Raw genomic sequence first — 16,420 nt, 5'->3', positions numbered from 1 at the left:
ATGTCATATATTAATCCGTAGTGAGTTGAACGTTTGAATGTTTTTGGCACAAACTTCATAATACAAGTAAAGCTTTACGATGATGGTGGTGTAATTATCTTTGTTCCTCAAGAAATGTCACAACACCACACTTTTTTTGTGAGGCCATTCTTCTTCTGATCTCATCCTTATTTGCTTTGGTTTCTTCCTTTTTCTTTTGAACACCAAAAGTAAATAAATTTTTGAGTATTATAAAAACACAGAAAGAAACTGAGAATTTTGAAAAAGAGTATTAGAGTAAACATATTATAAATTTACGAAACCCGTTTGAAGGAAATTTAAGGAGTTATGAGTGTTAGAAGATAAACAACTCTAGACAGGGAAAAACAGTTCAAAAAAAAGTTCATTGAAGAAAAGAAATAGAGGCAAAAATAATTAAGAACATATAGAAAAATGATAAATCTATATATAAGAGAAAAAGAAAAACACATTAGAATCTCACTTCGACATAGGAGAAAATCACGACTCAAAGTTATTGTAATTGCATAGTATAAATATATACAACAAAAAAACATATATCAAAATCTCTATGTATATTTGGATAAAATCACTACTTCAACTTATACAACATAAACCTAAAGATGACAAAATCAAAGACCATTAATGAGAATTGTGAAATAGGCTTTACTTCAATCTTCGCCTCATTATTTGACACTTCCTCTGAAACATTCTTCTTAAGATTCACATCTGTATGGAATATCTCCATGCATTTACCTTAAACAAACAACAAATAATATAGTTTAAACCATACCTTAGTATATTTTTTCTTTTTCACCCTACAACATTTGACATAGAGATAGCTCAAACCATTATAAGCAGAATATAAAGTTAGTATCAATGTTCAAAACATAGAATTCCTTATATAGGTGAATATGGAGGATATATAATAAATTGTCATAAACATACGCATTAAAGATTTAGAGGTTATGAATATGAAAGGCATGTGAGTTATTCAAATTATCAAAAATATAGGTTATGAAGATAAAGAGGTGTGAGTTGTGAAGATAGAATTTTTAATATAAAAAAAATAAAAAAAATGATGAAAACCCAAAAAAAGGAGAAAAAAGATAAATATATTTCTTGGCTTAAGAGAGGTGCCACCTCACTTTTCTATCGTCCACTTATATATATATATATATATATATATATATATATATATATATATATATACGAGTGATGTTTACTCTATGATATCCTTACCGCAAAACTTCATTTGGCATATTTAAAAGTTCACTTTAACTTATAACATTTTCCTTACCACGATCCTTCGCGTGTATATTATTTGAGAATATTTAAAAATTTACTTTAATTTATAACCTACGTGTTATTAAGTGAAAAAAATTTAATTGTAAATTCTCATATGTGTTTTCCTCATTGATAACGCCCAACTCTAGTTCTAAATAGGATAAGCGGTTGCTCCAAATATAATCCGGTCTAAAAGCTCGGAGTCGAATCCCACAGAGAACTAAGGTTTAGCTATAATGTTCACTATCACCAAGAAGACAAATTTGAACAATTCCTAAATTATAAATATTAAGATTATTATATCTAATTAACTAGCAAATTAAAGTAGTAGATTAACAACTAAAGATATTAAGGGTTGGAGAAAAGATTAAGGAGGTCTAGAGTTATGATTTTCCCAATTATCATAATCCTTTCCTCTACGTCTTCTATAATTTCGCCTAAGTATTCTCTACCGATCGTAAGTACTTTGGGTGTTGTATCTCTCTCTCGAGCAACTACTACAATTTACTAGACGTATTCTCTCGAACTACGCTAGCTAATACACTAATTCACCGCTCACTACGATCGCACCAAGGTTTCGTTATCTATAATCTCGCCTCTAAACCCTCCGTATTGATCTCTCAAATACGTTAGGAGTGGTGTTGTTTAACAACTACCTGTCACGACCCAAAATCCCGCCACAGGCGTCGTGATGACACTTTGTCTCTAAGACTAGGTAAGCCGATTTTATAACAATTCAAGCCATTTTTTTTATATATAAACCAACATCGGAAATAATTATAAATATAATAACCTCCCAAGACTGGTAATACTGAGTCATGAACTCTAACTGAATACATGAAATGATCTTAAGGATCAAATACTCAATATTGTTTGATTAATAATTAATAGTACAATAAAATGAAAAGACTTCAAGGGATTGCGACGACCAAGCAGCTCTACCTTGAATCCTTGCGATCACACTTTAACTCTGTCCGAGTCCGATATCTCCAATACCTGGCTCTGCAAAAATATGTGTAGAAGTGTAATATGAGTACACCACGGTCGGTACCCAGTAAGTATCAATACTAACCTCAGTGGAGTAGTGACGAGGTACAGTCGAGACACTCACTAGTGTAATAACCTGTGCAATATAATATACAAAAATAATAAAAAATAAATAATAATGATGGCAACAATAATCAACCAGTGATATACACAACAGGGCGACAAAAACACCATAAATATTGCGCAACAAATAATGAATACAAGTACAATCAGTTAATCAAGTCCTTCCAATATAAATCTTTCGCCTATATATTTTTTAAATAGAAATCTTCATGATATAATACTTTCAAATAAATCTCTTTCAAATATAATTCCTTCAAATAAATATTTTTCAAATAAATCTCTTTTCGAATAAAAGTCACCCTCTGACACAACATTTCAAAATCATAAAATACGGATCTCGGCCCACTTTCATATTTCTACGGTACCTCATGCCAATTTCTCTATCAAAACCGCACGGATAACTCACGTGCCAAATATCATCATCATTTAACCACGGCACATCGTGCCCACATTTCATATCACAACTGCACGGACAATTGACGTGCCAATATCATCATTATTTACTCACGGCACTCCGTGCCCACATTTCATATCACAACTGCACGAACAGTTCACGTGCCAATATCATCATTATTTACTCACGGCACCCCGTGCCCACATTTCATATCACAATTGCACAGATAGCTCACGTGCCAATATCATCATCATTTACTCACGACACCTCATGCCCACATTTCATTTCATAATCTGCCTGGAAATAACCACAGGCTCCCAATTTCAACATAGATCAGACTATTATCAATTTACCGACAACAAGATAAACTACACAAGGTATAAAAATAAACACAAGGAAAATCACAACATCACATGAAAATTATCAACGCAATAACCCCACATTATCACATATCATCCCTGACAATAGCCACATTTATCTCTCTTATAGCCACCCTTATCACTCATATAATAGCCTCCCTTATCCCTCCGCCCTGACAATATCAATAGCCACATTTATCGCTATTATAGCCACCCTTATCGCTCCGCCCAAACAATATCCCAACACACGTAACAACAGTGAAATGCCACCCTTATACCCACATAATATCAACAGTGAAATGCCACTCTTATATCCTCAAAATAATAACTCAAATAACACTCAATTTATACGGAATATTATCACGACAACATAACAAAATCAATTCATATCACAATTTGCCCAATGGCCACAACCAATTTTAGAGATATAACAGAATTAATTAATTTCACAACAAATAGCCCAAGGCCCCACACAATGTGTATAACACCTTAAAATAACAACGGAGATGAAAAATACTTAGTATAGGGCAACACCTTCATTAATCCAAATTCTTGATAATTATATAACGCCTCAGTTTAAACTTATTTCATTAATTATTTGCAGATGAAAAATCCATAATATAATTATTTCCAGGAAATATCAAATCACCAAACTCACGGAATTTACATAAATATTCAAGTAAAAATCACATCAAATTGTCATATAAAAACAAATTCAACAAACAAAGATTGAGGCATGGCAAATAGATGATTTAATAAATGCCAACAATTATCCAATTTACTACACAATAATGCATAAGACTTTAACCCAATAAAATTTGCACATATAAGCCAAAGTACGTACTCGTCACCTCGCGCACACAACTTTTCACATTTCACAAATGGCACATAAGATTCGATGCCTAAGGGGTAATTCCCCCACTCAAGGTTAGGCAAGACACTTACTTTTTTGAAGTTAGGCCGATATTTCAAAATTACCATTTTGCTTGAATTGACCTCCGGACAGCTCAAATATATCCAAATTAATTTAATTCAATCAATACTAATTATAGGAATTAATTCCATATAAAAATACTAATTTTCCAAAAAAATTCAAATTTTAACTCAAAAATCGCTCATGGGGCCCATATCTCAGAATTCGACGAAACTCACAAAATTCGATAATCCATTCAATTATGAGTCCGCCCATACCAATTTTATCAAATTCCGATAACAACTCGGCCTCCAAATCTAAATTTTTCGTTTTTGAAAGATTTTGCAAAAATCCCAATTTCTTCCATTTAAATCTGAATTAAATGATGAATATAACCATGGATTTATGAAATATAATAACTTTTAGATATAGGTCACTTACCCAAGTTGAAGTCTTGAAGAAATCCTCAAAATCGCCCAAGAACCGTGCTCCAAAAATTCAAAACGAAATGAAGGAAATGATCATTTTTTATCCTTAAGTTTTTGCCCAAAAAATACTATTTTGGTTGCTAAAAGTCCAATCCCGTCACTAAAAGAGTCAAATCTGGTCGCTAAAGGTGTGCACCAGAACTATTTACACCAACAGTTTTGTTTTCACTAAAAATGCTCTAACTCCATCATACGAATTCAGAATTCGACGATTCTTATTTCTATGAGTCACAAATAATAATACAAACCTACTCGTTTAATCGAAACCCAATTCGGAGCTCATTTGCTCAATGCGATACCAATTTTGCTCGTTAAATAATTAGCTCATGTTTCGCGCTAAAACCCAACCGTGACTTGATGGAATTGGACCAAACTTTCCAGACCACTCCTATAATTTATTATCAAAATCCTGAAAGTCTCGGAATCAAATTTTGATCTCTAAAACTAAAAATGGACCTTTGGATCATTACATGTTTATGCTGAAAACATCAAACTCTTCCAAAACTCTTCCCCAACAGTCTGTAGTGTATCAACCATAATTTTTTGTACTTAACTCCAATTGCTAAACGGTTTAAATTTCTACAAACTAGATACAAAGGGCTACAGCTTTCATGTTATACTCGTTGCCCATCTCGTTATAGATTGTGAGCTATAAGCTCTCAAAATCCGCCCTGTGCAGCGAAAATTTCTGGCGATGCACACTGATGTAGCCAAAATCTGCAGTACCAGCTTTAGTCAATCAATCATAACTTATTGTATAAATGTCCGAATGATAAATGGTTTATTATTATGAAAACTAGAATTAAAGGGCTACAACTTTCATGTTTTGATAGTTTCCAGATTCCTTATAGATTTCGAGATATAAAATTCCAAAATTAGCTTTACGCATCAGAAATTTCGCACATTGCTGTAAAAATAAATCAGCAGTTAAAATTGATCCGAAATCACTCCGAAACTCACCCGATCCCCTCGGGACCTCAACCTAATACACCAACAAGTCCTAAAATATTATACAAATATAGTTAAAACCTCAAATCATATAAAACAACGCCAAAACAACGAATCATACCACAATTCAAGCTTAAGAAACTTAAGAATTTCCAACTTCTACATTCGATACCGAAACCTATCAATTCAATTTCGATTGACCTCAAATTTTGCATACAAGTCATAAATGATATAACGGATCTATAAAATTTTCAGAACTGGATTCCGAATTCGATATCCAAAAGTCAACTCCCTGGTCAAACTTCCCAAAAAATCAACTTTCGTCATTTCAAGCAAAATTCACTACGAACTTCCAAAAAAAAATTCGGACATGCTCCTAAGTCCAAAATTACCATACGGAGTTATTGGAATCATCAAAACTTTATTTCTGAGTCGTTTACACATAATTCACCATCTGGTCAATTATTTCAACTTAAGCTTCCAAAACAAGAATTGTTCTTTCAATTAAATCCCGAATCATCCGAGAACCAAACTTGACCACCCTCGCAAGTCATAATACACATTTCAAAGCTGTTCGAGACCTTAAGCCACCGAACGGAACATAAATTCTTAAAATGATAAATCGGGTCGGTACACTACCTAAATGCGTATTCTCTCTCGAGCATTATACACACTAAATAGGCACAGTTTATTGGGAGCTCTTCAATCAACAACAACGAAAATATAGTTGAATAAGTAGAGAAAAATCAAAGGCAAATCTATATTAAACGTAGTAGAAAATCTTCCTCTAATAAGTTTCATCAAACCCTAGATTGTAAAGTTTAGCTACTCATAAATATATCAACAATCGTCATGATGTTCAAAGACATTAAACTACAAAGTAAGGAGATAAACAGAGGGAAAACTCGTTTGATTCTCACTGCACAGTGCTCTGTAGCCTTTTTCTTCTTCCAAAATAGTGTCCCACCTTTTCTTAACTCGTTTGGGGAGTATTTATATGTTTTGGCCGAAATCTCTCAGTCCAAATCCGGGTTGAAGTCCTTTAACCCGCGACTTTTAATTACTGATCTATAGACCTCGCGAGGCCAGGCTTATAGCGCGGCCAGCCTAGCTACAGAGCTGGCTACGCCAGGCCTGTAGCGCGATCAAGCTGGCTATAGAGCTAGCTTTAATTGGTTTGTAGCACGGATTGGGTACTTGATGCTTTTGTGCTCTTTTCTTGTATTCTTTGTCCTCTTCTTGTGTAACTTTCATTCGACTCTTTCTTCCGATGCTCCTACACATAAAATAACACAATTTAGCTCAAATGTCACATAATTAATCACTAAACCAACAAAATATATGGCGAGTAATGTACTAAAAGTATAGCATTTTGACCGCATCACCATCCCACACTTAAACATTGCTCGTCCTCGAGTCAACCACCAATTCACATTAACCTAGAGCACTTTATTTTCTTTTAGCACATCCGAAGCACATCATACATATGACTACGGTTGATAACAACAATTAAACTTTAGCATATGCCTTTAACACACACTTCCCTTTACTTTATGTCATACTTTACAAATTTATTCAATACAAAGCAACATGTTTATAACAATCCTAGCCTCACGAGGCGACTCAGTATCACAATGTATTAATGGCTTAAACACTTAACATCATAGAGAAATCTAATAACGTCACTATCCCTCATAAAATCATGTGCCCTCGCAACAAGAACAAAAGAGTAAGTCGAATCCACACATCAAATGTTAAAATATATTTTAAGGACTCACATAAATCAAAGAAATTCCTCACTCTCACAAAGAAATCACATGCATGCACAAAGTACCACATGCTTGCCCATTATGTAAACCTTTACTAATGTGGGTTTGCTCGATCTAAAATCAATTATGACTTTTTATGATTGTAATGTGGGCTAAAGGACGGGTAGGTTAAATTTAGGAATAGTGACTAATCCTCACAAGCACTTTAACATATCACAAAATTAACTTTAAGCGCATTTTACTTCGACCCAATTGCAATTTTACAAACAAGATCACCCCCCAAAAAATCCTATCTTTCTTTAAGCACTACTTTACTTTTATACCCCGTTAGCAAGAACAAGACAATAATTTATTCATCTATATTTTTCCTTCTTTTATTCTCTTCTTTTTCTACTATTATTTTTTCCTTTTCAGTTTTCGCTAGTGGTGTATTATTTTACAAAATAAGTACACCCTTCTTTCTTTCATTGGTTCCACTCAAAAGCCATCACACACTTAGTCCTTACTTATTATAGCGCTCATTTCACAGTTAAAGTGCTTTAAGAGGTAAAATGATCAAAATAATGTCAATTAAGAACAAAAGGGTATATGCTCGTAATGTGGGTGCCAAATAAAAATCTATAGGCTCAAAAGGGTTTACTAGGGATAGATTTTATTTGTGATAAGCATTAAGCTCAAAAAGATCAAAGAATGCCTAAAATTATTTTTCAAATCAAGCAAAGCCTAGGATTTCGCTTCAACTCACATGCCGGACAAATTCTAGACTCAGTCACAATGACATGAACTACACATGAAGATCTCACAATACATGGCACATGATTAATTAAGGGCGGTTTCATTCCAACTCTCAAACAATTGCAGGTATTCACAGAGCCACTGAATATTAAGCATCAAGCACAAAGTGATACAAGTCAAGAAAATGAGTTCTAGGCGTCAATAAACATGTTATCTATTCAACAAGGTATCATAAGCATTTTCAAGCCGTAGGGAAGGTACTACGCATGCTAGAGCCTAAATATACTACTATCAAACTAGTCAAAGGCGCCTAGCAAATCTCATTTTTGCTCATCCTTTTATCCCCTAAATCTTACTCTACTCTAAAGATAAAAAAAATAAAAAATACTACCCGGTTAAACTACATCCCATAAAAAAGAATCGAGGCACAAAGAAAAATCACGAGGGATTATTACTACCTAAATAATAAAAAGACATTTTTTTTTAATTTTTCAGTTTTTCAATTTTTTTTTTTTGGTGCTTTTGGTCAGACTTTAAACCCCTCAAAAAAACTGCTTAGAAGATCCATCTGGGGAAAAGTTCAATATTTTTTATTTTTCTAAAAAAACATTATTCAGTTAAACAATTCAGTTAAACTAACACAGCTAAAATAGTATAGAAAATCACCCACACAATCCCCTCACTCCACACTTAAAATTGCCCACTGTCCCCAATGCACATCATACTAATAAGAGGGTAAAAGAAACTCTTTGGTAGACCAAAGGCCGAAGCACTAGCAGCTCATGGGGGACTCATGCCTGGTCCTTCGTGCAGCTACCCCACACTTAGTTTCAACCATCTGGTTTGATGATGCATCCTCCCAATAGCATACTCCTAGAAAATAAAAAAAGAGCGACATTGCAAAACCATTACAATTAAAATAAATAATAAATAAAAAAATTAGTAAAGTTGGGTTGCCTCGCAAACGCTTGATTTAACGTCGCGGCACGACGTGAATCACTTTCTGCCTCTACTTCGAACTTATAAATTGGACTTCGAGTTTTGATTATGCTCTATGATCATGCTCTTGGGGCGATACAAATTGTTGCAAGCCAAAAATTAAATGATTCTTTATGCACTTTTTGGCTTTCAACCAATGAGTGTCACTTTGCCTGGACGACCTTGAAATTTTCATAATATAGGTCTCATCTACCTCTTCCTTTGACTCTTGCATTGGCTCATACAAATCAATTTCCATTTCACCATCTGGACATAATGTAGAGAAGCATTTGGAATGAGGTCCAACGCGCTCAAATACATGAACTTCAAGATTTTTAACCTGCTCAACACCAATCACACTAGAGTCAACTAAATTTGTATCTTCAACGTCACTGGTTGTCTCTAGTATTACTTCTTCAACATCAGCATTCTCAAATTCTAGTTGGTTAGATTGTTGGTGTTCTACTCTGACCTCCTCCATTCGAACCTCAATTTCGGTATCTAATTCATGCTCTTCTTGGCTACTATCCACAATATTGGCTTGTTGAGCATTAAATGCTTCAACTAGTTGACTCAGTTGTGCCTCCAGTTTGCGAATAATAGCATATTGCCTTTGTATTTGCAGTTGTTTTCTCGTTATTTTATTCCACATGGGACCTTAGCATATCCTTGATTTCTTTCAGATCATCATCCCTGGGTTCTTTGTTCCTATTAACTTCACAAGAAAAAAAAAGAACCATCAAAGTAAGGGGTTTGGGGAAGATGAGAAATATAAGCACAACCATGAAAGTGACCATATTGACCGCCACACATATCACACACATTCCACACATAAGATTGAGTTGGTGCACATAACTCATTCTCGAAAATATTTTGATAATTTTGCCATGGGTGATTTCCTCCATATTAAGCATTAGGAAGATCAGTAGTAGAATTACCAACATCAAAACTCTCACAATTCCAAGATGCCATGCCTCTCAAATCAAAAATATTTTTTTTTTAAAAATCAAATACTGAAAAATAAAATAAAAGTTCAAACTTGAAACCTAGCAATATGTACACATATAACTACACCGTTAGTTTCCCGGCAACGGCACCAAAATTTGATCACGCCCAACTCTAGTCCTAAATAGGATAAGCGGTCGCTACAAATATAATCCGGTCTAAAAGTACGGAGTCGAATCCCACAGAGAGCTAAGGTTTAGCTACAACTACTCACTATCACTAAGAACACAAGTTTGAACAATTCCTAAATTATAAATATTAAGATTATTATATCTAATTAACTAACAAATTAAAGTAGTAGATTAACAACTAAAGATATTAAGGGTTGGAGAAAAGATTAAGGAAGTATATAGTTATGATTTTTTCAATTGTCAGAATCTTTCCCGCTACGTCTTATATAATTTCGCCTAAGTATTATATACCGATCGTGAGTACTTTGGGCGTTGTAGCTTTCTCTCGAGCAACTACTACAATTTACTAGACGTATTCTCTCGAACTACGCTAGCTGGCACAAATTCACCGCTCACTACGATCGCACCAAGGTATCGTTATCTCTAATCCCGCCTTTAAACCCTCCGTATCGATCTCTTAAATATGTTATGAGTGGTGTTGTTCAATAACTACCTAAATATGTACTCTCTCGAGCAATATACACAATAAATATGCACAGTTAATTGAAACTCTTCAATCAACAACAACGAAAATATAGTTGAACATGTAGAAAAAAATCAAAGGCAAATCTATATTAAACGTAGTAGAAAATCATCTTCCAATAGGTTCCATCAAACCCTAGATTATAAAGTTTAGCTGCTCATAAATATATCAACAATTATCATGATGTTCAAAGATATTAAACTACAAAGTAAGGAGATAAGCGGAGGAAAAACTCGTTTGATTCTCGCTCCATAGTGCTCCGTAGCCTTTTTCTTCTTTCAAAATAGTGTCCCGCCCTTTCTCAACTCGTTTGGGGAGTATTTATATGTTAGGTCCGAAATCCCTCAGTCCAAATCCGGGTTGGAGTCTTTTAACCCGTGACTTTTAATTATTGGGCTATAGACCTCGCGAGGCCAGGCTTGTAGCGCGGTCAAGTTGGCTATAGAGCTGGCTTTACTTGGCCTATAGCACGATTTGAGTACTTGATGCTTCTGTGCTCTTTTCTTGTATTTTTGTCCTCTTTTTGTGCAACTTTCATTTGACTCTTTTTTTCGATGCTCGTACATATTAAACAACATAATTTAGCTCAAATATTGCACAATTAATTACTAAACCAATAAAATATAGGGCGATCAATGTACTAAAAGTATATCATTTTGGCCGAACATCACTCATAAATTATGGATTGCTTTGGACTACTTAACATACGAAAATAAGCATATAAGTAGCCCAAATTCTGACATCACTTTTAAGTTTTTTTTGTTAAAGACAATTTTAACAAGAATATAAAAATTAAATATTAATATTCTCTTTCGGGTAAGCAGTAATATTTTTACTCCTTATTACAAAGTAATGCAGTTGTATAACTAACACTGTGATCACGATCCAAACAATTGCAAAATTCCCTTCTCATGGGAAAATATAGAATAACTGGGGCTGCACGCAAGAAATTTAAAGGAATATATATATTTTTTCTTTCTTCTCACTCTTTTTTAGTGAACTTGAATAGAAAAAAAGGTTGGTACATTTTTGTGACTTTCTCTTCCTCTTACATTTTCACAAATACGACAAAAATAAGGTCATAATTCCCGAAAAGATTTATACCTATTTATTTTCGCTTACCTTTTATAGAACCAAATTTACTTGTATTTCTAGTTGGAGTTAAATTTTTTCATTTTTTCGGTTTAAATGTAAGGGTTACATTATTATTATTATGAAAAAAGAAAAAGAAAATAATCAAGGGCAACTTGGGTAAAACCAGTGCAGATTACGATAACTCGCTGCTAAACGCACACTAGCCGAGCACCGAATCACTTTACCCCACATATAAAAACCCTTCCCTGATAGTCCAATTTCTCTCACCCTTCATATTTTCTCTCTCTTCGATCGTTCAATCAAATCCCTCGCTCTCTCAAACTCCCCATTTCGCTCTCTGCTCTCACTACTCGTTGAAAAACCCTAGGCATTAACTGTTGCTGATCCCTTCGCGATGATTCCTTTCACCTCCACTGCTTCTTCACAGATTCGGTTTCTGCTCAATAGCCTGAACGCTTCCAACTCTGACACTGTTTTCCATGAGCTCCGTCAGGTACTATAAACCATAGCATTCAGTGAATGTGTGGTTATTTTACTTTTTGATAAGGAGTGAATGTGTGGTTATATATGCATTTAAAGTCGATTATTGCTTGTTTCTTTCTCCGATTGGATTTTTTTGTGTAACTCATGTAGCCCCTCCCACTGTAACTTTTTAGAAATATGTTTGCATTGGTGTACTGGGGAATAATTGGTATTAATAACTGGAAACTGGAAAAGAACGATTTTCAAGGTTATGTAGTTGGGCTAAATGGCACTTCTTGAGTAACGGCTCATCTGAATACACCCAAATTGGATATTTTATTATTAGATAAATTACTTAATTGGATTATTATATGTATAATACCCGTTTGTGTGTCATTATACATGCATTTACAGTCGGATTCTTGGTTAATTATTTCGCAGATTGGATTTTTGTTTCCTCTTTGTAGCGTCTGTTGTTGCATTGTAACTTTTGTATACATATTTTGCATTGATGTAGTGGGTGAACTGTGAGCATTGAAAGGATCATCTTTGAGCTGATGTAGTTTGATTACTTATAAAAAATGGTGATGTAGTTTTGAATTTGTTCTAATAAGACTTATAGAAAGAAATATTTTTTTTTGATAAGGGAGGTGATATTGTTTTGATAAATTGCACTTCTTGAGTAGTGGGTTCTCGAATATCCAAAATCGGAATTTCCATTTGTTTTTGTAAATTCTGCAGAAAGGACCTCACTCCGTTCAAAAAGGGGAGCCACTTTGTCTTTGTTTGTTATGACTAGAAACTCGTTATGGTTATGCGTCTATATAGAAAAGATGCGGGGTGTGGGGGCTTCACGCGTTTTTTTTTATGAATATAATCGATCAAAATTCCATTGATTGTAGCTAGTGATTGCCCAGGTCAGTGTGTGATCACCGAGGGTAAGTCCAGGAGCTGGTTTGGGGAATCACGGGGCTTTATTTATTCGGGGTGGGGTGGGGGACTTGATTATGATATTGAATAATTGATAGAATTGAAATTTCATAGAAGGATGACCGAGTCCACAAAATCTTTTCATACCCGCACATGTGGCTGAATATATAAGGAAGGTCACACAACCTGAATACTTAGATTTACTTAAGTGGACAATATGTATAATCCACAATATAGAAACCCATCTGTGTGTAGTCATACATGCATTTATAGTCAATTTCACAGTTGTTTCTTTCACATATTGTTTCCTTTTTGTAACTTCTGTTGTGTACTGTTATAGATATGTTTGCACTGAGATAGTGGTCGAATAATTGGCTATTACAAACAATGGTCTTAAGGATATGTAGTTGCCTAGAATTTCAATTCTTGAGCAATGGGTTTTGCTTTAAATATCCAAAATTGGAATTTTCATCTGTGAATACTGTTAGTAAATACTTAATTGGACTATATGTATTTTTATATATCAGGTGCAAGAGAACCATAGAAAACACTATCTCTAGCTGCACTAAATTGTCACTCTTGAGCAATGTGGTTTTGCTTTTAATACCCAAATTTGGATTTTTCAGTTGTGAAAATTGTTACTAAAATTTATGTAATTGGACTATATAGCGTAGCCGGTTTGTCCCTTTTTGTAAGTTGGGTTAGAGAGAACTGTCAGTGATTTCCATTCTGTGGTTGCGCTAAACTGCCCTTCTTGAGTAATGTATGTTTGACCAAATATTCAAAATTTGACATTTTTTATTGTACTATATGTATTTACTTTATCAAAATATTCGTACTATAAGTACCTCTATATAGAGATTTCATATATTTTTATGCATCTGGTGCCAGAGAATCGTGGTGATCAGAAAGCATGAACTTTGGTCATTGGGTAAAAGGATTTCTAAGTTTTGGGTATTTTAGCGTAGTTTCCATGCGGAAGCAGATGCATTTGAGCACCATGAGTTTTTCCCTGTTTAAACCTTGAATCAATGGGGATAATATGTGTCTGTGACATCATTTTGGTTTGGGTAATTAGAATGAGGATTTGTATTATAAGAGAAAAGGAAATAAGGATTCGAAATGCCTTGCCTATCATAAAAGGGGATTCAAACTTTTTCTAGCATAACTAATTTTTGGATTTCTTTTCCTTTATTAAGTGATATTATTCATGAGGATATTGGCTTTTATGAATACAAGATTCGATTTCCTATTTTGCTTTTACCATTTCATCTTTTTGATTGGTGAAGTAGGAGATTAATTTGTTTCCTGTTCTTATATATGGCATATCTGCACTGTGCTTCTTCCCTTTTGGGTAATAAGAGTGGGATAAGAAGTATAAGCTAACTATTAAATTAGGACAGTTGGCTGTGAATGCCTTCTATTACCTTTTTTTGGTAAAAGATAAGGGTGCTAAGAGTGGAATATGCTCAGGTTTATGTTTCCCCTTTTTATAAGATACTTAAATGTTCCGTTGTGCAATTTCCAATCATCAATGTGCTAGATATTTGAACATCCATCTCCTTTTAGAGCTCGAATATTTTTGTTGGTTTTTCGTTCTCTATGTTCTTAACTTATCCTGCCATATTTGGGTAACAGGAATTTTTTTTTTTTTGGGGGGGGGGGGGGTTGCAACATAGGCAATCATATAATAATCGGTAAAGGGAAATTAACTATTAAATGGGAAAGGGCCTTGGTGGCAAAATTGTCTTTTGTGGATGTACCGATGACAAATTGCCGTTTTTGGACGTACGAATCAAAAAAATTGTCTTTCCTGGATGAGGTTTCATTGTTTCACTAGCTATATACCATGCATCAAGTTATAGTATCATTGTTGCGTAAATTGTGAGAGTCAGTTCTTTGTTCTCAAAGTAAGCTTGAGGCATACTTATGCTCTGAAGTTAGATGTAATACAGGCTAGGTGTTTCATCCGTTTAAGTGACATTTTGAATCAGGAACCAAGATTCAGAGGTGCACACTTGCATTTTTTTCCAATTGGAAGGAGGGTATTTTTTCTCCCAGTAAACTCTTCTTTTGCTATTAAATCACTTACATATCTTCAAAAAAAGCTACATCTATTCGAACACTTTTTTTGCACAATACATTTAAAAACTTCTTTCCCGAAGTGGTTCAAAGAACTCATAGAGTAACTGTGTATTGCTTTCTTTCCAGAATGTCCATTAAGTGCATGCATGGCTGCTTTGGTTTTTCTGGATTACATTGCGCCAATAGTAGCACTAGTGTTGGTAAAAGCGAAAAGTGCAAAAAAGGGATAATGTTCGTGGATCTTGAAGTGGAAAGCATGAGTGAAGCGCACAATTTTGTGAAAAATTTATACTTCTTAAAAAACAATTTATGAATTTTTTTGAATACTAAACTTATATAGTGCTGTAGTTATATTCAAATTGCAATTTAAACGACATCGAACATACAATAATGCCGATATTAATTCAACTTCTCGAAGTTGAGATTTAATGAACTACTGCTTCTCATTGGAATCTCTTTGCGCTTTATTATTTGAAGCTCACGCTTCTCTAAAGTGTTAAAGCGAAGAAGCAGTAAGTTTTAATAACATTGAGTACATCGTAGTAATTAATTGAATAAGACATAATCCAAACATTTAGGAGCTGCTGCATAATACGGAACTGGCAATTGACACACACCTCTCGTTTTCTAAGGTAACAGCAATTTGCCAACTCTTTTACCTGTTATTTTATACTAGTTAGCTTCCCAAGTGCACCATAATTTCCACATACATAGGTGCAATTGTTTTTCAATTGCGTCACTGGTAAAATGCAAGTTCTCCTGAAATATGCCGTCAATATTTCTGTATGAATTCTCTTTTTTTTTTTGATAATATAAACTTGAACATGAAGGTGTCTTCTTTTCTCGTCAGAACAATTAATATTGCTTTAAATAGCTTTACCTTTTTGTTCTTTCCTTTTAAAGATAAGAATAACCACCTTTTTTTTTTGAAATCTACGTACTGCTTGATATAGTTAGAAGCAGAGTTGCTTTTCAAAAAGAACTATTTCTACTTTGGCACTGGATGTCTTCTCACTATTTTTGAAGATTATGTGATTTCTTTCACATAATCTCTTAAGGAATTAGACTGTGCCATTTATCTTTCATTCCCAATTTCTTTGAGATGCAAATTTTCATCTTCGGTGTCACTCTTTTTAATTAATGCTTTTTACTCAGAAGTTCTTCATCTCTCTTCTTGATGCTGTTGTAGTCAATAAGCAGTTGAGGTCATC

At 34.1% G+C, this 16,420-nt stretch overlaps 1 protein-coding gene across 1 annotated transcript in view; it reads left to right on the top strand.

The window, feature by feature from the left end:
- Positions 1 to 11,993: 11,993 nt before the first annotated feature.
- Positions 11,994 to 16,420, top strand: part of LOC107802598 (uncharacterized) — a 32,054-nt gene continuing 27,627 nt past the window's right edge. The window contains exon 1 of the mRNA XM_016626129.2: positions 11,994 to 12,225. Within this exon, the coding sequence (XP_016481615.1) occupies positions 12,127 to 12,225 (99 nt within the window). The 5' untranslated portion in view covers positions 11,994 to 12,126. The remainder of the gene's footprint in view (positions 12,226 to 16,420) is intronic.

Source organism: Nicotiana tabacum, chromosome 19, assembly GCF_000715075.1.
Source record: "Nicotiana tabacum cultivar K326 chromosome 19, ASM71507v2, whole genome shotgun sequence".
NCBI lineage: Eukaryota > Viridiplantae > Streptophyta > Magnoliopsida > Solanales > Solanaceae > Nicotiana > Nicotiana tabacum.
Note: the sequence above shows the minus strand (reverse complement) of the source record. Positions and strands in the feature narration are given on the sequence as shown.